Here is a 25,618-nt window from a genome sequence, read left to right on the forward strand (position 1 = left end):
TCTTTGTGATGGTAATGGCCGGTGTCTGTGCTGGAGAAACACGTGGCCACAAAGACTCGGCGGGTTGACATCGTCCCTCCCTCGTGCTCTGTTCTTTTACACGTGTGCGTTCGCATGCCTGCAGAAAAAAAACCGGGATAACATCTACAGGTGAGAAGATGCACGTGTGGCCGACGAAAGATAGCTGGATTAGTCGGAGTTTTTTTTACACGATCTGACAAAGCGGTTTTTTCAAAGGAGTTTGTCGGGTTTGTAATTCATTGAATGAAGTCAGACAACTTGACAGTCTAAAAGTGTCTGTGTTATGATCCTGTGTGATGCACGTGCGACTATTTAGGCTCTGAAAATCTTGGAAGTTGATTAGTTCAAATGTTCTACCAGAGCAATCTAGCTGTTGAAAATTTCGCGAGCTTCTTTCAAATAACTCTTCGTTTAAAAGACGGTTATATGCAAAAGCCACGTTGCTCGTGAATCTATAGTTAGATCCACGATTATTTTTATAATAAGAATATTTATAATATTACTATGACTAAATCATAATCGATTTTACACACAGGGTATTTTATGGTATTTAATTATTACATGGTCTAAAATCATGACTAAATCTGTCGTCATCTTATCAGGAATAGAAACACGTGTGTCAGACAAAATTTCAATTGGTGTTTTACAACAAATCCATTAACCGACCTACAAGAATTTCAATCTAGAATCATCATTTATTACAGTCTAAATGAATCTTTATTTCAAATGATATTTTCCGACAATATTTGTATCTAAGGGTACATCTCAGGACAACTATACAGGTACCTATTGCAGCAGTCTACTCTGATCCGCTTGTCAAAGATCTTTTAGTTATGGTTTTAACTCGTGAGTCTGGTAGACACATTTCGATGGTGCATACCACTGTGCGTATGCGATCTACGTGCGCGCACGCATGCAGCTTCCCTGACGCAGACCCCGAGGCTGAGAAAGCCTGCCGCTCGCAGTTCTCATCGACAGGTGACACGCATTTTCGGCGATAATGTCAACCTTTGAATGTGAAGTCCCATGTAACGGTAACAAAGCAGCGTCACAGTGCGCTCCTTTCACGCGCGCCTAAATCCCGTGACAGATTTTGCGTCGGCGGTAGGGCTCTCCGCTGGGGGGAGGGGTCTGGTGAGGGGTGGGGACGCTCTGCTAAGGCTCATTTATAGTCATGCCGGGCGGCGGGAAGCGTCAAGTTCCAGCGCACTTTCCATGAGGCGGTCGCGCCATTGTGAAACAGATGTGACAGTTTTGCATATGCCGTGTTCCTGCTGGTTTCGTTAATTCGCCGAATATGGCCGCATTGTGTGCAGATGTGCGCCGGTATTCCGGCCGAGTCAGGCCGTGAAAGCGCGCCGAGCTACTGCTGGCTGGCATCATGTAATTTCGCGCGGCGCGCGCATTTCTGATGCGACGCAAAGACGGCGGATACCGCGCGCGCGCGCACCTGGTGTTTGGACACCGAATCCCGCCATGCACCGCGCGCGACATCTCCTGAATTTCCGTGGCCAGATACCGATGCGTTGCGGCCAGCCTATGCGGCGTACATTTTGCTCGGTGCGCGATGGCCTCCACGTTTGTTCTTTTTTCATGTTACAAGCGTTTTTTTTCATGAAATTATTGCAGATGCCCATCATAGTCAAAAGAATGTCGGTAAAATTAAATGCACGATTGTAGATAGGAGTAGCATCGTAATATTGACGGCGAGCGACGTATCTAATTATGTTAACGAAATCGTTTCTGAGAAAGCACAGAAAGTGATTTTCATGTTGCTTTTTAAGTCTCGTGTCAATGTGGGGTTGTTTGGTTGCGGTAGTTGGCGTTCGCGATCATGGGAAATGCGTCTACTGCGATGGCACTGTCACGCGCATGTGTCACGCGCGCACGCGCACTGTCACTGGCACTGTCACTGTCACTGTCACGTCTTAAGCGAAGTCGTTATTGAGCATATACGCTGTATTATCAGCGTACACTGTCACTGTCACTGTCACGTATTAAGCGAAGTCGTTATTGAGCATATACGCTGTATTATCAGCGTACACGTTGTCTGTGCGACAATATACGGTACTTTGCTCGTATTTGTGGAAACTAATAAATTACTATACTAGCTGGTGAATTAATGAAGGGATGTTTGTGCCGCTTGCTGTTTAGGCAAGGGCCATTACTTCGATTTAACTCGTTTAGCCTTCTTTCAGCTAGGTGAAGTTGATTACAAATGTAGCGCAAAAACAGTCCATTACTCGTTTTTCCGCTTTAATGAGGCGAACGTTCGTGTAAAGGATTTAGCATACTCGTACACCTGGAAGGCTGACGCTTTGTATCTTTCAACGAACAGCGCAGTTTGTCCCGTGTAATAATTGCACGTGCGTTTTTAAAGAGTTGCTTGCATTTTTAACGTGTTCGCGCTGCAACTGGCGCCGCGTAACACAGTATTTCAGTTTTCTTATACGGATTCCTATTTTTTCGGCTGCCGCTATATTGTATATATGTGACGAGAATGTCAAAAATGCCCAAAAAGTTTCTCGGTTAGCCACGTTTAAAAAGCGAACGCGCGATTTTTGAAACCCTTGCCAGAAACCAGCCGACGCTGCCTGTCTGCCCGTCGGCATGCATCCGTCGCTTCGGTCGCCTTTCTTCATTGCTGCCTCGCCCGGGGCGACCGTGCAGCTGCACTGATTTCATTATGAATACGCATATGATAAACATTGTAATGCATTGTGCGTGTAAATGCCGCACGAAAACCCTCATAACGTTTCCTCCATTCGGATGGACAATGTGTGGGTCCGTGGGAGAGAGAGCTGTAGCAACAAAGACGCTACCTGCCTCTCAGTGCGGCTGTAGTCTGTGTCAAAAGCCGGAGGCTTGGCGAGAGTGAATCATAAATCCATCAGAAATTCAAGATGGCTCCCCTGAAAGGAACCGATCGTTGTTGCAAAAGAACCATCTTTTGTGGCGCGCAGGCCCATTCTCTCACTTGCCGTTCCAACATCTGTTATAATGGCGCTATTCAGTGATATAACCTTTAGTGCTGTTTGGGGTTTTCTTCCGAGAGCGCGCACGGGAGTTCGTTTACATCTGCGGTTGAGCAAAGTGTAGAATTAGTGAGGCGTTGGCGTTACTTATAGAATAGGCCTTTCCGTTCTGTCTCGCGCCTGTCAGTGTGATATCTCTCACCTGGCCTACAGGTTGTAATTGGAGTGTTTTTAATAACGTGTCATTTTCGGATGAAAGGCGGACATAGCGAAGCCGAAAAAGCAGCAAAAATGGTCATTAACAAACTGCCGTTTGACTTCTAATTACCTAGCCTGTAGCTGGCGAAGTGAAACGCTACCTGCGTGGGGCAGCTGGGGGTCCGCTGGATGGAGCGCGCACAATCAACGGCAGTCGGAGGCCAATCAGTTTCCCTGCCCGCTGTGTCAGGTGGACGGGTAGTCGGGGGGCAGGCGGCTTTCACTGGTCGCGTTCTGGCTGATTTCGTGCTCACTCTCGCAAGCGTCGCAAGTAACGTACCGATTGCGCGACGACGCGCCAAAGTGTTAAAAGGTGTCCCTTTTCGACTCGCGAGCGTAATTGCCCGACAGTTTCACCAAAACTGCAAAATCTCGAAACGCGTCGAGTCGTGTGCGCCGTACGACTTCGTCGTGTCATGCAAACACTGAAAAGCCTCGGGCGTTCGGCGCTGCGTGGGTTTCCGTCGGGATCGCGCCGATCGCGTATATCCCGCATGGCCGGCCGGCCACTTGTTCCGAGCGCATTATATGAGACGGGGAGAGCGTGCGCTGTGCGTGCGCGCGCGTGTGTATGTATTTCGGCACCCTGGGTGGCAGCGGAAAACTAACAAGGCCCCGCGACCTGAAAGCTGGATGTTTTCTATGGCATTTTCATCATCGAAAGCCTCCAATAGGAGCATGACAAGGCCCTTGCATGAGCTCGTACTGCAAATTTCATATTCCAATCAGTTTTGGCCATTCAGCGCCCGATCTCGGCAGCTTATTGTCATTGTGTATGAGAATGTGCAGCAAATCCGGTATCTTTGTTGGCTCACCCTCGTGAATGGTCGCGAATAATAAGCTTGGACAGAGCTCGGAAAAACCCTATTAATCTCCCGTTTAGTCCTATTAACTTGCGCCGAACATTTGAAAAGATTGAAAAGACGCCTTCCCGTCTCGTCATCGGGGAGGGTGGCCACGAGAGCTCGCTCTGTCGGGCAGGGGACTTCAGTGAATCTGGCGACAAGCAGCAGTGCGCACAATCTTAGCAGATGGCTAAGCCTAGCGCGGATCTGTAGTCTGCTGTAATTATGTGATCTATAGCACTCGTCAGAAATGAAGCCGCGAAATCGAAAAGTCATAGTTCACGTATGTGCGCGCGCGTGTGCGCCTTCATCCGTTCGTGCGTCCGTGCGCGTTCGTGTGTGCTTGCGCGTTCGTGTGTGCTTGCGCGTGCAGAAATCTGAAGTGTGTGTAGAGTGGTGGGTGGTCAGTCAAAATTCACCGACATACCTCGTGAAGTGATCTGCTCGCTTATAGATCGAGTTTATTATATATAGAGAGTAAAATAGTAGTAATGTTCGTCGCCATATAGGGTGATACTCTATTAGGAGTGTTCCCAACTTTAATGTCATTAATGGTCATAATAACACACATATATATATATATATATATATATATATATATATAATAATAATGGTCATATATTAGTTTGTGGTTTAATGTCATTTAGGTTAGGGTTAGGGTTAGGGTTAGGATTATCAATCATTAATCATTAATCATTAATCATTAATGATATCAAAGTTGGGAACACTCACAATGGAGCGTTAGCCGCCATATACCGCTCACTTTAAACTCCATAGCTATAGGCGTCGGTTTTCAGCTGAGACATCCGGTGTGTAGGCACGAGCTGCTGCAGCAGACGAGAGGTGGCAATGCTGCATACGGCAGACGATGCAGGGATCGCGCGCGCGCCGTCTGCACACGCAGATTGCGTTTTCCTGTCGGCTCACTCAGGTGTGGGTAATGGAATGGCCGCCGTTTCCCATCCAGCAATCCTAATGACAGCGCCTAATGCACTTTCATTTCCTCCCACCTGTAAATGAGATTTTGCCGTGTCCGTCTCAAGATTTTCCAGCATGAAAGCCAAAGGCACCGCGACCGGTGGCGAGGTTGACTAAACTGCCTTTCGGAGCCCCCCACATGCACACACGCACACACGAGGCAATGACCTAATGCTCTTTAAACCACGTATTCACGAATCGAGGCATTTTTAGAATTCAAGATAGAGGGGAATCGGCCGCGCGGCCTGCGCCATGCTATATCCCATAGCTGTCGCCAGTAATCGCCATACATGCGAAGTGCGAATTTTTTTTATTACATGTTAGGCTATGTTTCGCCGATCTATAATTATTACGTATGTTGCATAAGTTCGTTTTTACAAATACTTGGTTTATTAATTCGAATCACAAGACACATGGGCGGCGATCCAGTAAAACTAGGTGCTAGATAGCAGATTTCTAGTCGAATGCAAAGACGTTTAAATATCGCGATTTCCCCCAGACCGTCTATAGTGCAGAACCAGCGCATAAAAAGCGAATTTTACTTGCTAACTCACGCCATTTGACATGAGATGTAGTGTATGAAATAAGTAATCCATTTTAGCGGCAGAAAATCTCGCCAGCCGTCCAACAACACATCCATTAAACTTTATGACACGGACGCGGCCTCGCTGTACAAAAATCCATCGATTACAGTGACACGTGAACTCAGATTTCACATTAGACTAAGAATGTCCATTTCGCATTTTACACTCAGCATATCGCACACAATGCGGCGTCCATTATGGTGACAAGTGCGGATTTCATGTTTTTATATAAAGGACATACATTTCTCATAAATTTTACGAAGCTAAAAGCAGAACGGTGTTACGAGGCTGTCATCTCAGGTAATTGTGAGTTAAGTGCAGGTAAAGTGCATTCGCCCGATGATCGCTTCCTCTGCAGTAATGGCTTCTATCAATTTATCATTCACGCTCCGCTGGCGAAATCAAGACATAATGGGTCGCACATTGACATGATAATTGCCTCACTGCAGTATTGATGTCATCGCACAATGCAGTGATTCTCGCGCAGGGTTCAGCGCCTGGCGTTAATCCCACGTTGACAAGCTATACTGCATCGCCGTGAGGTAGTGATCAGGACATTTTAATCACTCCCCCCCCCCCACCACCACCACCACTACCACCACACACGCGCGCGCACGCCATTGTCCGGTGTTTTGACCTGGCCCTGGGTGATGTTTGTTATACACCGCGTGCTTGCTGCTGGCGGGATGCGGTATATGGGGAGCTGATCATCCCGAGTCGTCAGTATCACTGATGGCCGAGGACGGTTCCTCCATCACGCCAGCACTATAGTAGTTTCCCCCGGTGCGTGACTGACGCTGACCAACAGTCTCATGCCTCTACCGAGTGCGCGGGGGTCGATCCCTGCACCGCACCAAACGAGTGTGTAGCAGACTGATAATTCACTGGAAATCGAATGATTTTCGTCGCCTTACACAGTTGCGATTGCGATTTCATGGTCTCGCGCTCGCGGGTTCGCAGTTCGAGTTGTTGGTGTTTTTCTCTCGTGTACTGCTTACATCCGCAGCACGTGTTTATTGGGGCGGGGGTGTTTATTGGGGCGGGGGTGTTTATTGGGGCGGGGGTGTTTATTGGGGCTTGTTTTCATGTTATTACTAGCGCGCGTCGAGCGTGTATTATAAGTCCAGACTTAGTCCAGTCTTATAAGTCCACCGCTTCCTTAGCCGCCTTGTCGCACGCGAATATTGTTGTTGTAATTGCGTGAAAAGTTGAATGTATATTATACTCTGTATTTTATAAGAATATTTTAATCGCACATATACTAGTGAGAAGTGTTTGTATAGCTGTGTATTATTATGCAATATGATTAGGAAATTCTCTCGGTGTGTATCGTCCATAAAAAATACTAGCCTGCTATTCACTATAAGTTGATCACTCTGTAGGGAAGCCTGTAGTAGATTGGTTAACAATAAGTTGTGCAAAATTTACAGAGGAACGTTACACGTCGGTGCGAGCGGAGTATAACTGTGTGGAACTGCGGAAAAGGCGCAATCTACATATCATGAGGGTATATACTAGCGTATACGTATGCTACACAGAAAAGACTTAAATTCAACATAACCACGACAGAGAATATTTGCCCGGATGATCAAAGGATTTGATGACACATCTCAGTGCGCTTGTTGATGAGTCAATTACCTACGTGGGCAGCAGCATTGCCGCCCGAATGCAAAATATCTGAAAGGCATATCGTCGCTGTGCAGTACCGAAAGAAAGAATACGTGGTTATCCCGTAGCGTTTATGCCGTGAATTGAATTTCCTCATAACTTTCCTCTCGTATATAATACGCTTGTTTCCATGTTTGATTGCACCGCCTACTTTATCAAAGCCAACGAAAAAAAGACATCGATTTCTAGCTAGACAAAACGGCCAATTGTGGCAGCGATCACAAATGCTTCGAGTCTGTGCGCTGACATTTTCGCCTGATTGTTGCAGCGTTTCTCTGCCATCATTATCCCAACGTGAACGTAACTGATCGTCATTATCTCCAGCTATTTTGTCGTGTTGTTTTCAATTGGCTGCCATGGCAACGCAATGCGGATGTCATTGTTACTGGCAGCGCGCTGTTGTCCTGCCCGTCATTTCTCTTGCATCGGTGGCATCTAGATAAAATGGAATGGCCAATTAATAAGTGGTGCGGTAATGAGCTACCTACGGGTTTGGCTGCCGATATAGATCTGGTTAATATTGGTGCTAGTTAACTATTACTCTTGCGTTTTTGATAACAAGTTTATCAATAACTTGTGCAAATTCAAGAATTTCTATGATGCCTTAGTGTTGCTCTGTACAATAAATGACAGTTCTACCGCATTATCTGCATGATCTGTTGCGAATTGCGTTTGTTTGTAGGTGTGCATACTGCATAACACTGCATATAATGCTATAATTATTCTTCTATCCTGGGACAATAATTTTTAGGCATTGTTAGCTGTAAGGTGTAGTCCGCTTGTTTGCTGTGATTATTTTTCAAAGTCAAAAAACAGGATGCGATGCGAGAGGGTAATATCATTCGCGTAATGAATTATTCAAAAATAAATTAAGAATTCGAGAATAAAAGGGTTGGTTGTTAACTCGTGTTTGTGATTAATGACCAATTTAGCAATCGTGAAGCACTGTCGCCCAGTGTCGTAATAGCACTAATAGTAGTTCGCACACTGCACGCATGCTAGCATCCATTTACGGGGAGAAATAATAATTGCAGACTGCTTCTGATGAAGTTGACTCCCCGAGTATTCCAAGCGGTCTGGCAGGCAGGCGTCACCGGTGATTATATGCCCGTGTGTCAGGCAATGCTTGCCGATGACTTTAGCCACTGCCCGACAGCCACACCATATAAACCCTGCAGTACACGTGGCACGTGCTTGTCGCGGCGACGCTGCATTCATTAGGAAACCGAATTGCTAAATTAGCCGGAGTTCATTTCCTTGACAATACACTTGTGGTGTGGATGCGGAGGAAAGAGTTGAAGTGGGCCGGGCAGCGCCACCAATCGCTGGCACAGCCGCGTGTGTGTGCGTGCGCGCGCCGAGCGAGTATACAACTACACATACTACACACGGGGGAGTGTTCAGCACTTGCTACGAGCTCTGCCCGGGTAATTAGGAGTGGGCGCCTCAGCGGAGTGCTTTACGTAATTACTCGTGCATAATCTATGCGACATGATTTCGGTCTATTCCACGTCCGTTGTTTATGCGTGTCTGTTTGCGACGCTGCTCTGCTATACTGCTGCCCCACGTTTGATTAACCGACTATGCAAATATATAGCTGCTGCTAATAGTGTGCACATCGGTAGTATATATATATATATATATATATATATATATATATATATATATATAAGTATATATATAATATATATATATATAATATATATATACGAAATGTATATATACACACATATGTATATAACGTTTCTGTTACGCAGTTAGGTTTGCATACGCGTATACGTATCAATTTATGTTTGGAACTAATTATAGGGAGTGGATCATGTAATGGCAGAGCCATGTATCGTTAGCCGTGGAAGAGTTTGATGGCATCTTGATTACACATCAGCGTTCCTTGCTGGCCAGCTCTACCAACTCCGAGCCACGTTTGCATATCGCACCTACTTGCGCGGGGCAATGAAAGCCACTGTATCGATTGCTATGCTAAACAGGGGGGTCAAATGAGTCGGCGTATAGTCTGAAATTAGAGCCGCGCGTTGTCCACTAATGTTCACTTTACGAGCCGCCTTTGTCTCACTCCCTGCATGGTTAACTAGTCATCACCGTCACGGGACACGCACGTCACCGTTGTGTGACGGCAGGACGCCATAACTCCGTACCTTATAGCCTTCCGTTTAATTTCCAGGCCGGGTGTAGCCGAGGCTGACGAGTCAATCAACAGGAAAGAGTCCAGTTAGAATTGAAGTTACTAATTGGGTTATGTAGATTTCTGGCGGCATGCAAGGCGCAGGTTTCCAACGAGTACATGTTCTTTTACTTGCTAGAGTGAAGGGAATGCGTGCACGAGCCCGTGCTTTGTGCCTAACCTCCTCACTGCCGATTCTTATCACCGACCGTAATATTTTATTACATGCCACAAAGTGTTCAGTTCGCCCTTATACAACAAGATATGAATCATACTTACTAGTCTCAGCAATGAGGGTTTGGCTGTGTCATATGAGCTCTCTGGCTAACAAGGCTATTGAGAGAGACCACTCCCTCGTATTCTGCAACATACACATTTAGCTAATATGTTCATTTTATTATTTATCATTGTCGATTTCTATATTTTTTAAGAAGCTGCCTAGTGGAATTTTTATGTCGCATTGCTTTTCGCTTGCGTATTCACCCATATATTCTCAAACTGTTGGTGCATGAAAGGTGCAAAGGTATTAAATTTCGTGTAAAATATTTATTATGACAGGCTCATTGTGAAAACATACACATGTAAGGCGAAACTACATTAAAGCGCATCTGATCCATTGGAGTTACATGGCATCATAGAATGTATACATTTCAGTGTGACACCCACGCACGCATTATTTACTATATGGTTTATTTACTAACAAGTTCACGGCTAAAGTATACACCTGCCCCTCCCCACTCATTCACGTTTTATGCCACTATTACGTGTGTGTGCGTGCGTGTGTGTGTGCGTGCGTGTGTGCGTGCGTGCGTGCGTGTATAATTCTGTATAACTTCATCCCTTCCTTTAATCCTATAAATAGGGAGCTATACAAGGCCACGGAAGTGTACCAAGCGTGAGGAGTCAATTATATACGTAAAAACGCTCACACACATGCACGCACGCACTTATGCACGCACGCACGCAATTATGCACGCACGCACGCACTTATGCACGCACGCACGCAATTATGCACGCACGCACGCACTTATGCACGCACGCACGCACTTATGCACGCACGAATGCTCGCACATAGAGCCGTAGCAGCTTATTAGGTAATTTCGTTCGGTTGCAATAATATAAGCATAATGTATTCGGAATGACATGCATTTCATCAGACGGCGGTTCTAATACCAACACTCCCTGGATGGGTATATAAATGTTAAATGATTGCTATAGGAGACCAGAAGAACGCTGGCACTGACTGTTCGTATATATGCAAATAAAATGTGACATGCGGCGTTCAGCTGATAGAGACAGCGCGTGAAATACTAAACGATTCGACCGTAGCGCCCGCCCATCACGCAGACAGGCAGGCATGTTACTCTATAGCAGGCTACGCGGAATTGCAACACATCCCGATATAAACACTCGGCATACATAAAATCGATCATTTATCTGAAGGTGACTAGCTGCGCGAGACAACCGTATTTACGTTAATAATCTATACTGTCCTGGCGACGGGAGAATTCCGATATGATTATGAAACAGCAAAACCACGATGAACACATCAAGTGTCTGTCGGGAAAACGGCGTCTAATAATCGTAATTATTAATTACTTGTTTAATTAAGATGATAGTCGCACATTGGCGAAGAGGGTAACTGGGTTTATTTTACGTCAGTCATTCGAGTATGAAATTCTTTCATTCGTATTCTGACCGAAACTCTTCTATGAAATCCCCCACAGTACATGCGCATGCACGTATGAGTTTCCCATAAGTATGGAGTTTGCGTTGTCTCTGCTAGCAAGCCAGATACGTTGTGAGGTGCCGATTACCTCGGCTACCTGCACATCTACCTGTCCTACTAATTCCTCACCTAACAGCCCCTCCACATCACAGTTCCTAAGATCTGCGAATGATAACGCTTTGTATAGCCCATTTGTTGTTGCATTTAAGGTAATATTGCATTTTACTTTTCTGCAACAATACATTGCCTGTAGATACTTGATTCATGTCTAATATACAAATGGAGCGAAGCCTGGAGCTACAAAGTCCATCGCAAATTATATGTAGCTTAAACAGAACAAATACCTTATTCATAGGCAATCGTGTTTGCAAACAAACTTATTAATATGCAGTGACACAGTCCAGCAGTGCACATGGCTAGAACTATTGCTTAATATGCTAATCTCTCTTATTCTACTTATATTAAAATTGTTTATTCTAGGATCGATTGTCTCCAAGGCTGTCGATTTTCGCTATACTAGTATTTGATATTGTTGCAGGTAAAGCATTCACGGTTCTCTGGTATCTTTTGCCATCTGTTTAAATGTTTACTACGTCTTTTCAAGTGCGTTTGGCGGCGGTTTTACATAACAGTGAACATTGTCTTCACAAGCCCTTCATTGCTTCCACTTTCTTCCCTTCTATACATCCATTGAATTTCATCGCATTGCACACCTTTTCAGCGGCGGCGTTTCGGCAAACGATTCCTATACATTCTATCAAGAGCATATAAAGAAGGGAACCCCTTCTTTATACGCTCTTGATTCTATCACTGCTCAGAAATGCCTGCATATAACTTCGGCTGGATGCAGCTCTCGCGAAATCCGTTCGGCTGCATGTTTTGCATAATCTGTCGGTGGTTTTGTTGGATATTTTGTCGAGAAGGACCGACCGATGTATTGTGGGCGACGCGGGGGCGGTGTCTGCCGACTAGGCGTGTGCGGTTTTGCTCGCTCGCTAATAATAGGCGTAGCTCCTGACAGACGCAGATTTGAAGATTTGAGATGGCGATTTGCAGGCGGACAATAATCTATAGGCCACCCGTAACTCTTTACATTCGGCCGGTTGAGTGTAAGCATTGAAAAGAAGTGCCACACGTGTGAGGCGGGCGACATAATGGCGGAATTTTGTCAGACAATGTGCGCGGGCTTGGATGGTTGATCCTCGTGGGGGTCGTGACAGAGAGAGGGCCCTTGGTACTGGGCAGGTGCCAAGTTCCCCAGCGCAGATGTATCTGGCAAACAAAGCGTGGCTCGGTGCGGAAACCACGGACCGGCGTCCTGCGCCGTGTATTAATAACGATTTCCTTTCAAACGCTGGTTCCCATTGTAAACTGATGTTTTAGACTTTGGCGTCGTTCATTTAAAGAAATCAAAAAGAAGTTGATGGCGCACGCAATAGTCGTTTTTTATAAGGTGTTTGATTTTGCATACTATATCTATATGCGCGATAAGGACATAATGTAAATGATTAGAACTTTACGGCTCCCGTGCTGTTCGAGTAGTGTGTGTGGTGTGCGTGGGTGTGAATGTGGGAGGTGTATGGGTGTGGGTGCATCGGTGTGATAGCGCTGCAAATCCATTTCACAAAACCTCAAAGAGTATGACGTTTTTACACTCAAATAGCAGTTATCTGTAGACGTTACCATAATCTGCTGAGGCGTTAACTGCGTGAACGTCCGTAGAGAAACTTGGAATGAAAAAGTATCTTGCTAATTTAATTTACATCGTCTTTATCATACGCATTAGCCACCTGGTGCTAGTGTAATTTTCGCTTCCTAAGTAAACGACATCGGGAGCTTTAGCCCCGCCTACTTCTTTAGTAAGTCACGTCTGATTGGTTGCTCTCCCAGAGCGGTAATAGATGCTTCTTGCACCTGCTGGGGTCAGTTGCGCCAGGCTGGTCAGTTGTTATACTTCTGGCGGACATTTTTGCATAGAAAAACTGTCTGTGCGGTAGAATGCGTATCGAATCGGCAATTTACTGAGGAAACCGCCATACACACGGGGGGTTTAGTGAAAGCAGAAGTTGTGAATGGCCTCTGCGCTATGCCCTATATAGTTTTGATCGTGGTGCTCCGTACGTCGCGCTGCTGAGCGGTATCAATTTGGTGCGAGACGGCTAAACTGGTTTATTTTCGTTGAAATTCCGCGCAACTGATGGCCCTGTGCTAAATTATTTCTCGTTAAGCTGCTGGATATATATTAGCAGACATTTTATAAATAATTCATAAGCACGGATCACATTTAGGATGCAGTTTGGTGTATCATGGAGTGACAGGTATTGTATGCGGATGTCCCCGTGCAATAAATGTTAAGTCGGTGTCCTTCAAAGCATATGAACAGGCGGGGATTAGATATCCAGATCTCCATGTTGCCCACCAAAAATGTGTTAATTTTAAATAAATAATAGACATATATATTCCGATTGGTGTATATCCGTGTACGTTTAACCTACTTTTTGACACATCCGAAATGCGCAGTAAGCCATTGATTTATTCTTAAATACGGTAATGTGCAAATATATTTCTGAAATGTCGCAATGTACCTCACAGAAGTGTGGGAAAATGCTTAATCTATTATAGTCATACTAGGAGTCGCACTGCGCCTTTGCTGGCTTATTGTTATTTGTTTTGTTTAGTACAAGTGTTTCTAATAAATGCGTTGTGCTGCTGAAAGGATACCTCACATAAACCTGCAATCACCGGTAGGAGAAATAAACGCGTCCACCCTATTCATGCTATTTCGTGGCATTTAAGCAATTTGATGAAATTATATACTCACGGAAATACCAGCGGTCAAGTGGCGGGCGTGGTCAGATCAATTATTATTCACGTGTTCGCGGTGACCACCTTGGAGAGATAGGTTAATAGCTGCGTCAAACGGTTGCTTGGTTTGCTGTTTTCTTTCTGAAAATACGCATTAAAAAGCACAGCGGAAAACCCTAAAAACCCCGTTTGTCCCTAATGGTGGAGGTGTTTTCATCTCCTATATGGGGCAGGTTACTGCCTGCATGACATCTTGTCTTTTGGGTGGTCCCCGATGCCAGAACGAAACGTTCCCGTCACACTCACACACCACGTATCACGTGTTACCATCAATCAGGAATATTCAGCAGTTTTTGAGACTGCATGTTTGAGAGGTGCCGTTGGCTCAATCTACTGCATTACAATTGTGTGCGCTTTACGCTAACATTTTTGCCAACACATGATAGTGCAACTTCGGCCAGTGAAACATGTTTATTCCTATATTGTTTCACATTTTACCATCTAGAGATTTTATCGTATACATCTAATAATACGTATGAATTCCGTCTATGTAAACATGAATCTAGTAAACACATATATAAAGCAAAAATGTTATACATATAATGACATTTTTTTACACAGCCATGGCTCTAAATTAGGATAGTGACTTTTAACGTAAACTGCTAAAACAAACAGGAGTGTTGCGTACATTATTTAAATTTAGGTACTCAAACAAAGGCCTGGGCACATGTGCCATGGTGTGCTTTGCTATGTGAACTCGTGCGGTGCTAAATTCAGGTAAGATAAATAAATGAAACAATGGGCTATCCTTCGCGAAGTGACGCATCTCACGACGAGCAAACACGTCCATAGCTTTAGACAGGATGCATCCATTTTCTTGTTCTTATTCTCCTATTTGATGCACAAATATGTAGTTAAGAGCAGCACCTACGCGTTTCCTAAGGTGTGACTAGCATACTTGCATTTCGCAACCAATGTGTGTGTGCGTGCGTGCGTGCGTGCGTACGTGCGTGCGTACGTGCGTGCGTGCGTGCGTACGTGCGTGCGTGTGTGGTGTGTAGTGTGTGTGTGTGCGTGCGTGCGTGCGTGCGTGCGTGCGTCCGTGTGTGAGTGTGTTTTATTTTACATCCGCTGTTGTTTTTTAAGGATATGGAAGTTTTTGTTTTTAAGCGGAAACCGCCTGGTTTTTGGGTGAATTATACTGAAGTTCTGTCACGCATGGTAATTCTGCTGCGCATGATATTGGTATAGACTGTCAGCTATACTCTTGGTTTGGTGGTAAAAAATGTGCGATTATTTGTTGAATTAGCGAGTGAACGCTAAGATATCATGAGCTGCATGTTTAAGCCATTATCTTACAAACTATTCTTCTTTTTCGCTGGTCAGACGCCAGTATTTTTTAACATCGTGTTCCACGATTGGCCAATAGGCGGTTTATTTAAGCGCGTTACATGCAACCCCATTCCTCAAAAAGATTCACCAAAGGGTAACAGACAATTCGCAGGTGAAATTATATGTTTGTGGCTAAAATTGGATGCAGCAGGCAGGTATTGTAGTCAATCTGACCCGCGAGTGAGGAGTGTCTGATATCTGAACAGGAAGTTGCTGAGTGCTGCTGTGCTAGTGGGCATATCGCAACGAGAACATTGCCATTAAGAATTATCCGGTGTGTCTGTATGTAAATTTTTGTGGTGTCGGTGCTTTTCATCGCGATGCGTAGCTTTGCAGGAGTGTATACATAGCTGTCTAGTAAACCCGAAACCATGATGAAAGCATGAATGCGTCGATGGGAGAATATTTCTACCCTCGCATGGGTGTTTCTAGTACGTGAACGCGTAGGCTATGTTGTCTGCTTTAGTTTATGTTTGAAATTATGCAAATGGGAGAAATTGATAAAACCGCTATATGGCGGATGCGTAAAGAGCATTTAAACTGGGTAATCGAGGTTTAGACGGTGTCGTGTTAAATCGTACGAAATGCATTTCTCAAGATGCTAGAAGAGCCGTGTAGGCATTCTGAGTAGAGGAGGGTCGTGCGTATAATCGCGTGTTTGCAGTGATTGGTTAGGGATGGTTCCGGCTGACGGTGACCAGTCGAAATGGACACCGGCGGCCTTCAATGCCACATATAAGTTTAGTGCAGGTGGAAGTACTGCGGCGGGCTGTGTTCAGCTGTGTTTGCCCTGCCAGCGCAAAGTGAAGACATCGATTTCATCGAGACCTTTATATGGTGAGAATGCACATGGAGCTATCACCTGGTTGATAATCTTCTTCGGTATCGGAATTATCGGTTCGTATACTAGCGATTCGTGTTCGTTAACTCAATCATTTCAACGCGTTTTGAAAGGGAGTGTGTTCGCGTTCGTGGGGCAGTAAGACTGCGGTGTAGGGAAGGCGGTATTTTCGTTAATTATAACGTCGACGTTGGACCATTCCATCTACGTGACGCTAACAATGGTTTAGTTTCGCGTGAGTGAGTGCCCGATGCGTAATGCCAGCTCGATATAGTTCGCTGCGTACTGATAAGCGAAGATTTAGAAATCGCGCTACGTATTTGTGTTAACCATGGATTTAGTAGTCGCTCTCAACTAAATTCTTGTATAAACATATGCAAGGATGCGCAATAGATCTCGAGTTATAGAGGTCTCCTGCCAGGTGCATATAGGGTTTGTCTCACGGTGCGCCGCAGTCAGTGTTTGTGCTTGTGAGTATTCGTAGGGGGAACAAGCGATACTGCTCGTTATTGAGGAACATATTTATTGTCAATATGCTTTCGTTCTTAACTCTTTCCACCTGGCTAATCTCCATAATATATGACTACAAAAAAGGTTACCAGACTGAATACGTGTTTCACTGGAATCATTTAATTATTGAGGTGAATTATCCTATATAGGTCTAAATGGTTTCAGAAATTCAACTTTAATTCATGAAACAACAGACGTGAGGGTTGCGCTACAATTGCGTGGCATATCTCACACGATGGCAACACTCCAGATGATAAACCATCTCTTGATGGACAGAGAACATCGCCTAAACGATTAATGGTTTCTCGCGGCAAATTAGTCACGTAGTACCTAAGATGATAGTGTCACAACTCCTAGGCATAAATGCTATATATTTTCTTCACACAAGACTAAATACCCTAAAACGTCTTTACTAAAAGTTACGAAACTGGTTAAGGTTTAGCGAAACAGTATTCTGTGGAAACATGCGCCAAACACGAATAGGCTCAAGAATAATTATTTTAAAACATCATGCGGAGGAGCGGCTGTAATGTCTTTGCTATAAGTATATTTATATGGTCTTATATCAAAATGTTGTTGGCAATATGCGTTGGAACAGCGCTGTCCTGCTGCTAACAGTCGTACTATGCGACCGATGATTCTATGATTGATAGCTGCATGTGTAATCATATTTTCAATCGTAAGTAATTACTATGATAAGGCAAGCTTTAGCCACGTATACGAACGCCATGGTCTAGGCGTTGTGGATTATTCAGTTTTGCTGTTAATCGCCCGTAAGCCTGTAGCGTCAAAGCGTCAGCATCCGGAATACGGGAGAAGCGATTCAATCCCGTATTTATATTGTCCGAGCGATTTTTCGTGTGGAATTGAGTGTGGTTAAATACGGGCTACAGAAGAAAAAAACGTGCAGGGATTGAGCAAGCGCGCCTGCAAGTCCATATTTGTGCGCGAACGAAGAAACCCCGCGTGTGTAAACGAGCTGTCACCGAGCAGGTGATGCGGTGACTAATCTCAGCAACTCCTTTCCCCCGCGAGTGTTTTGTTGTTGGATATCAGTGATTACAGTGAGAAACGCGGCACCTCGCTGGGCTAGCATTCCCATTGGCTGAAAGGGTTTGGCGAGCAGACGCGCGGACGAAGGCGGCAGCGCGAGCGCGCTCCACCTGTGTGCGAGAGAAAGAGTGAGCGCTCCTGCTCCACGCCATTATGTCTGCTACGTGAGCGTGAATTCCTATCGGATTTCTCCTCCTGACGCAGCCTCTGATGAGGCCAGATGGCCATTCCTCGTCACTGCATTTTGTCGGCACGTGAATACGCCGTGCGGCTCTACAAAGCTCGTTTTGTTGCGACTTTCTGCAGATGCAGCAGAGCCTGCGTCTCTCCAAGCTGATCTAAATAAACCGACTCGCTTCAGATGTGTAGATGCATGCGGCCTTACATCGTCGCATGCACAAACGAGAACCACTAACGAGATGTGTTTATAATAAGTAAAAACGTATCCACCGGGGTTTGATTCATTCAGCCAATTTGCTAATACCAAAAGTTGTATCACTTTTCCTTGTCCATTTTTTGCTAATACGCGTATAGCATTTTTTACAAAAACAAACAAACAAACAAACATTATACGTTCAGATGAGGATCGTTGTTTCTTTTTAAATTTAAGTGCGCATAAGTGCATTTTAAATTTAAAGACGATTTGCTATCGCTATTCAGTAGCTAAATAGACGTTTCTGACATTGAAAAAAAGACTATCGATGAAAACGTGTGAGCGGTCACAAGATAAAGGGCGCGTGCGAGCAATCTCTCTGTCGACGCGCGTGCGCGTGTCACGTGGTGCAACTGGCGCGCGCGACAGGTGATGCAAACCAACGCCAGCTCGCAGCAGCTCGGCCATTACATCAACCCCTCGTATATATACGAGCTGAGCAATATAATTGCGTTCGGGAGTAAAGTGCCCTGAGATGCGATAATTGAGCCGAGAAGATTGCCCGGGTGGTTGTCACAGGAGCTCAGCCGTTTTCCTAAATACTGTTATTCGCGGCGAATTAGCATCGTAACGACTCGCGGCACGGCTGCGCCGGAGTGGGGGTCGCTCGTACTACGGCCACGGAGCGGCACGTGACAACCGTCATATATTACGGCGAGAATCGCGGACACGTGTGATTAAGCTGGCGCCGTATTCGTGAAGCCTAACAGAATTACACAGAAATTGGCTTATAATTTCTAGTGCTTGAAGCGAAGTGCCTATATATATTGATCATTCTCCACCATACTACGCGATTGAATCTGCATCCGATTAAAGCGGGCATCATATCCGTGGTCTCTAGCGATGTTAAAGCTTGCCAAGGCTTGTCGATAATTGAAGGTGAAATATTTGATATCGAGGCAGGAATCCACTATTGAGCTCTTAGCTAAGTAAGCTACGCTCAAACGCCACGCCCCGTCACGCTCGCTTGCGAAGTAATTAAAATAAATTCAATCTTCTCATTTATCTCTCGGGAGTCGAGGGTTTCGTCTACATGTTTTCTAAGCCGTCTTCAAGGGCGAACGCGTCTCTGTGGTGCATGTAGAGGCTTGCACTTAGCGCAGGCACGCGCACGTTGCTGACACTGGCCTTTCATATTGGATCAACAGAACACGCGCGCGCGTGCTCACGTACGGCGAGGCGGTTATGTGCCGATGCGTGGCAAAGTATGACATCAAACAATCGTCGGCCGTTTGCAGGCACGAGACAGAAACGGGCGAAGATTACGGTTATGTGCCCTCCGTGAGCGTCGGGCCAGTTGGTAAGAAGGGTTGAGGCTCGGCACGCACTGCTCGCGCGCGAGGTATTCACGCCACAATGGCATCGACGTTGCCGTAATTGGCATCCATTTGATATCATTACAAGCAAAATACCGCAATTCCTTTTGTGGCACTCCGTTCCTCTTTTCTGTGTGCTAGACAAAGCTAACAGTGGTCGCTGACAGCGGACTAAGCAAGTCCACCCACGGTTGGGATCTTGCAACGGGATGTGGGTGGCGCGAGGTGGAGGAGGGATGAAGTTAGTGTGTGTAACTGCATAGCTATCGATCGAGAAAGGTATTTCTATGTGAAATTGTTGAGGAATATAACTAATACAGGTCGTGACCAGATAAAGGGAACTGTGAAGCGTCACACGAAATATTTTTTATGTCCCCCGGGCTACCCGTGACCCCCCTTCCTCCACCAATGCTGATTAACCACCCTCGTGGTAAAATGAACCCATCTCACAGGCAAAAGCAAAATAAACACAATCTATTCGCCTTGCCACCTGCCAGCGACTATAAGGTGGTATTAGGCTGGCATCAGGTAATTTTGTTATCTACAATAGAGACGGCACGTGGAAAAACATTTGCATTTCGGCAAAACCAAACACTCGCACTTACTTTGCGACCGGGAGTGCTGCACTGGCAGATGCACGCGAAGAGTACATGTCAGTATTTAGACTGGCTCGCGTCCATAGCGAGCTGCTAGCACGCTGCATGGTACGTTTGCCGAGCGTCAAGCGTGCGGTTGTTTGTTTTATGTTTTTTTTCGCTGCACGAGCGATTGATGATTCTTTGTGCTACTGCGACATTTGTCGTGCGTTCACACTCCACCGTGCTACGATGCTCAGCGCTTCTCTGTCCTCCCTGATTGCAGCTGATAGAGACAGACGGGAAGGTTAAAGGTTGGATCGACGCCACCGAGCCGGGAACGGGCAACTGGATGAAGTTCGTAAGAAGCGCTAAAGCTGTGGAGGAACAGAACGTGATGGCTGTCCAGGTGGAATCACAGGTAGGATACTCGCCGATACTGCTGATTCATGCACTCACATATATATATATAGCTTGCATTTGGTGGAGCGATGTAGCGTCGCCTGATTCAATTGCGGAGTAATAACTGAAAGTAATGACAGAGGAAATGCTGTCTTATGACGGGTGGAGGCTGTATTGCTATGCGCACCGGTCTCACACATGCTATTACACGGGGTTGTTTAACTCGACTGGTGAGGGAAACCACACCTATCTATCGGATATTCACAGAGACTATATACTTGTGTTTTATCTTGGTATAAACCATGGGCGTATTCTGTAGAATTTTCATCTTCGGATGACTACCAACTTTGAGCGCATTGCGTTATATCGTTTGTGACGTTGTATATTGTGATGTATTGCGTGAGAACACTGCAAAAATGGAATTACGAAATTCCCCACTAGTATTTTCTTGTAATAATAACGTAACAGAACAGTAAGAACACTGCCGCAGGCGATGAATCGGGTTCTATTGTTAGAACGTGAACCGAGAATGACATTAATTTCAAATGCGTGTGTATTTGTGACTGAGGCCTGATCAGGGCCTAGCTTTCAACGTCATAAAATACCTACTCCGATTAAGAATTACGCCCTTCTATATTTATAAGTGTGATTATCACAAATGGCACATATAGATGTGTTTCGTCTGCCATGGCTGCTCATGCTGTTCGAAAAATCGTCGGAAGAAGCAATGTGTAACTAACACTGCAAATACTTGGTGAGCAATGGGACACGTACAGGAAGCGTAGGAGGATGTCTTTAGTGGTTGAGTTCTGCTTGGCTGCCTACGCTGATACACTCCCGTGCGGCCGCGTTTGCATAGATGGAGGTACACACTGTCGGACTTTTACGCGCAACTGCAATTCACATAAATCAGGCGCGCTCAAACAGACGGATGACACTCGCACAAACCTGCCCATTAAAGCTCGCTAAGGCTCTGAAAACTCGTTCGTTTAAATTTATAACGACCCTATTTGCACTGCCGTTTGCCGCCACCCCGAGATGTAGCAACCTCCACGGCCGTGCCAGGGATGCACGCCATCGTGAAGCTGTCTAAATATTTGCGTATTTAAAATTGTGTCATCCTAACACTAATAGTTTGGCTAGTCAATATTTGCGGAGATGTTTGCTTTGGGAAGATCCGCATTGTGTTCGCCCTTGAATGAAGGCAGTAGATGAATGGGAGAGGCAGACGCGCAGGCAGACGATCTTTCCGCGGGCTGACGACAAAAGTAGCGTTCATGTGTTTTGTGGAAAACATCTGCCGGTTATTGCGAAACGCTCGCGTTAAATAGGAGATTATGATTTCAAAAACGAAACTAATAATTTCGACAAGCCGCGAACAAATCGTTGTACGAAGCTGAATAAACAGGCAGCAGATGTCTGAAGGATTTGCCTCGATAAACTGGGGTTAAGTTATAACATCCAGGATGCTGTGTAATTTGATATAGCAAATGGATTATCCAAAACTGCAACGAAAAAGAAATGAATAACCGGTTACGAAGTCTCATACACAGATAGAACGGATGAGAATCTGATATTCGTTAGCGAAGTGTACACCTTCACCTTTTTGTTCTCGATAATATGCACTGCAACACTTGAAGTGTAGTTTGCGGTGCTGTTGAACTTTCGATTGAATAATAACGACATTTTCGATAGCCAATACAGTTAATGAATAAATATACTAGGTGGGTAGTAAAACCTAGCTCTTCACCGCGCTCTCTGTCATTTGCTGCGCATAATGTATTGAATGTACCTATGGTCTTTTAAACCAACCCGCTGGCGCAGAAATGTCTGACGCCAAGGCGAGTTTTTATTAACCAAGTACCGCATATAATGTTTATATGAAGCATACTACAATTTATTTCACTCGTCCAAACTAGTGGCTTTAAAGAAGACGTTCATGAATAGCTGTTGATACGCGGCATATACTTGCGGGTTTGTTGGAGTAAACTGTGAGTAATTTTTTTTATAGTTTATATTTAGTATAGTTCACACAGCGCGAAATATGAGCCTTACATGTTAGTGACTTTTTACTAACACACGCACACGCACACGCACACGCACACGCACACAAATACAAACACAAACACAAACACAAACACAAACACAAACACAAACACAAACACAAACACAAACACAAACACGTACCGCAAACCACGTACCGCACACACGTACGCCACCACACGCACACACGCACGCACGACAACAGCGCCACCACGCACACCGCCAACGGCACACGCACCACGCGACACGCCACATACCACACACACACACGATCACAAACACACACACACACACACAACACCACCAAACACACAACACACCGCGCGCACACGCGCCGCGCGCGTCATGACCGCATACACCACGTGCTCACACTCACACACACACACACAGCCACACACCACACACACACACACACACACACACACACACACACACACACACACAGACACACACGCGCGCGCGCACACAACGTACACAACGCACAGGAAATTCATACAGGCAGAACCCTAAAGAACGCGGACTTTTCTCAATGAAAAATCACACCGCGTGGGGGCAACTGTGTTGCTTGTCGTCGGAACCATTCAGCAAATCATGCTAGTCGAGTAGTGTTCGCCCTTTCTCTCTAGTCTTATCTTCTTTCTGCTGGTCCCTTTAAGTCGTTTAAATCCCTGACAACAAGCGGCGTTGAGCGTCTCTCACAGGAAGTGGCATCCATGTTCGCCCGCGGCTACGGCTGCCGAGACGAAATACCTCCGATTGTAAGACAGTGACGATCTCAATGCTTACTTCAGTGAGTTGCATCCTTCCCGCATTATAGCATTGGGGCAGCGCGCGACCCATTTACTCGCGATTAAGCCTCGAGTGGTTACTCAATTTAAAACGCATCCGTTGCCGTGGCGACAAAGAAATTTCTCGTCAATGGCACATAGACGGAGCGCATGAATGAGGTTGTCGTGCGGCAGGGAGCACGATATGCTAATGAGCGTATAGTCGTATAGCGGCGCGATATTCCGCCGCATAGTCGCTATCGGAATTCCCCACATTCTCTACGCAGAGGGTAATGTGTCCATGGGAGCTAGATAGGCTACGCACTGGGCTCGTCTGGGCGTCCGCGCCCGCTCAACTCATTCGCAGTCGATCCGCGTTACCTCTGTGTGACACGAGAGTGAAAATCAACACGGAGCAACTGTCAAAACACGTCGCCGGCATTCCCCGTGCGTTTATAGTGTTCTCAGGCGAACGACTCGAAGCGCGTTTAAAAGGCAGCACGATATCGAGTGACAGAGATTAACAGCAGGCCAGACAGCTTCGCGGGACGAGTAGCTGCCAACTGACTGCCGATATAAGTGGATGAGAGCCGAGGGAAAACATCCTTGTGCTTGTTGTACGATTGAGTGGCAAATTCACAAAGCTCTGCCCGGCGATTTAATGAGCTACTGTTGCCAAGAGCGGGTCTGTCTGCTGTCGATATGCATTCCGTAGTCTTGATGGATCCTATGTTGGTGGCCTTGACGTGTTACAGTAAGTGACTCCGTTGCGATTAATACCATAACTCGCTTGTGAAGTGTCTTGAAGTGTGTGTGTGTGTGTGTGTGTGTGTGTGTGTGTGTGTGTGTGTGTGTCAGTTTCGCTTACGAATCGTCTTGTGTAAACGTGATCTCTTTGTCAATAGGGCGCGGTTTAGCCTTCGTCATCTCCTTATTTTTACAGCTCCCGTTTTTCCTGTGGCTCTGTAATTTACCATCTGGCGATTGTAAACCGTATTTCATTTCCTTATATAGCTTCGCCGGTGATTTTGCATACGTATTTCATTCTCGTGATTCACGGAGTCGTCTATCGGTACAGGTCGCGCCTTAATTCCCTGTGCTCCTCTAGCTTTCCGTGCTCCCTCACCACAACTCCCCCTCTCGCCTTCTACATATATCGTATCTCTTTCCGCCTGCTGTGGTTACAATCTTGCATTGCCGCGGTGTCTGTGGACACGTAATACCTATACTAGCAAAAACGAATTCGGTTTATAGTGCACAGTCCGTTACTGTAGGTTTTGGAATCACACATGTCGTGTCGTTGCCTCATGCGTGACTAGCAGCCGCTACTTCCTATATGTACGTATATCTAGATATTTATCATTCTTGCGATGCTTTCCGATTTTTTTTACAGTTATTCAGGTGCGGGCGTGCATCGGAGCACCACGACGCTGCGCGTATTCATTACAATGCGAAATAAGCGTCGTACTGGACCCGAGAAGTGGCCAAGGAGGCGGCCACTTAAATCTAGATTATACGCGTAAACCCACTGAAATTGACTACCAGTATCATAAAGAAAGAGCGTTGAGTGTCTGTGTGCCGCTAATCTACCGCACCTGGCAGGTAACGTGCGCGACAACAGAAGCAGGAATGTCTTACCGCGGCGATGATGCGAATTGTCGCTGTGTCGGACACACGCGGTACTGCCCAGCTTCCGCGTGCAGCAGCTGCTGAATTCCTCATTGGAGGAGGGTGTCATTATCTCTGCGAGGCGCATCTCTTATTGGATGCGCACGTGCCGAACCGCTCCCTCCCAGCTGCTGAACGCTACCCGCCCGTCCATTGTCACAAACAAAATATTCTGCGTAAAAAACAGTAGTTCTTTACTAGAATGGACACCGCGTGTGCGTGCGGATAGCGCCATTGTTCTCCCGTGGCACGCACCGTCTTACGGGCGGTTTTTATGGCTGCGACGAGTGCGTCGGTGGTCACGATCTGAAGATTATGTAATAATATGCGTGCCGCGGCCTCGGGATTCTCTAGCTACTGTCATGATTCATCGATTTTTTAACGTCACCGTCGGAGTGAGTCATAAGCGTTCGCCACTTAACCCTTCTTCACTTCTGCGAGAAGCGAAATCTTGCCGGTATTTCCACGAACAAAACCGGAAAGGAAAAACTCTATTCGCGCTATTGTGCGATCCTATCTGGGTGGTCTACGCACGATCCCATGTTTAACCCGGGCTGTTGTCGCGCATTGTTA

At 45.8% G+C, this 25,618-nt stretch overlaps 1 protein-coding gene across 3 annotated transcripts in view; it reads left to right on the forward strand.

Annotated features, from left to right (window-relative positions):
* LOC106807492 (MDS1 and EVI1 complex locus protein EVI1-A-like) overlaps positions 1 to 25,618 on the forward strand; it is a 90,034-nt gene that overhangs the window by 47,209 nt on the left and 17,207 nt on the right. For all 3 annotated transcript variants that reach the window (XM_014809831.1, XM_014809847.1, XM_014809839.1), the window contains exon 3: positions 20,452 to 20,586. In XM_014809831.1, the coding sequence (XP_014665317.1) occupies positions 20,452 to 20,586 (135 nt within the window). The remainder of the gene's footprint in view (positions 1 to 20,451; positions 20,587 to 25,618) is intronic.

This window comes from Priapulus caudatus, unplaced genomic scaffold (genome assembly GCF_000485595.1).
Source record: "Priapulus caudatus unplaced genomic scaffold, Priapulus_caudatus-5.0.1 Scaffold11, whole genome shotgun sequence".
Taxonomy (NCBI): domain Eukaryota; kingdom Metazoa; phylum Priapulida; class Priapulimorpha; order Priapulimorphida; family Priapulidae; genus Priapulus; species Priapulus caudatus.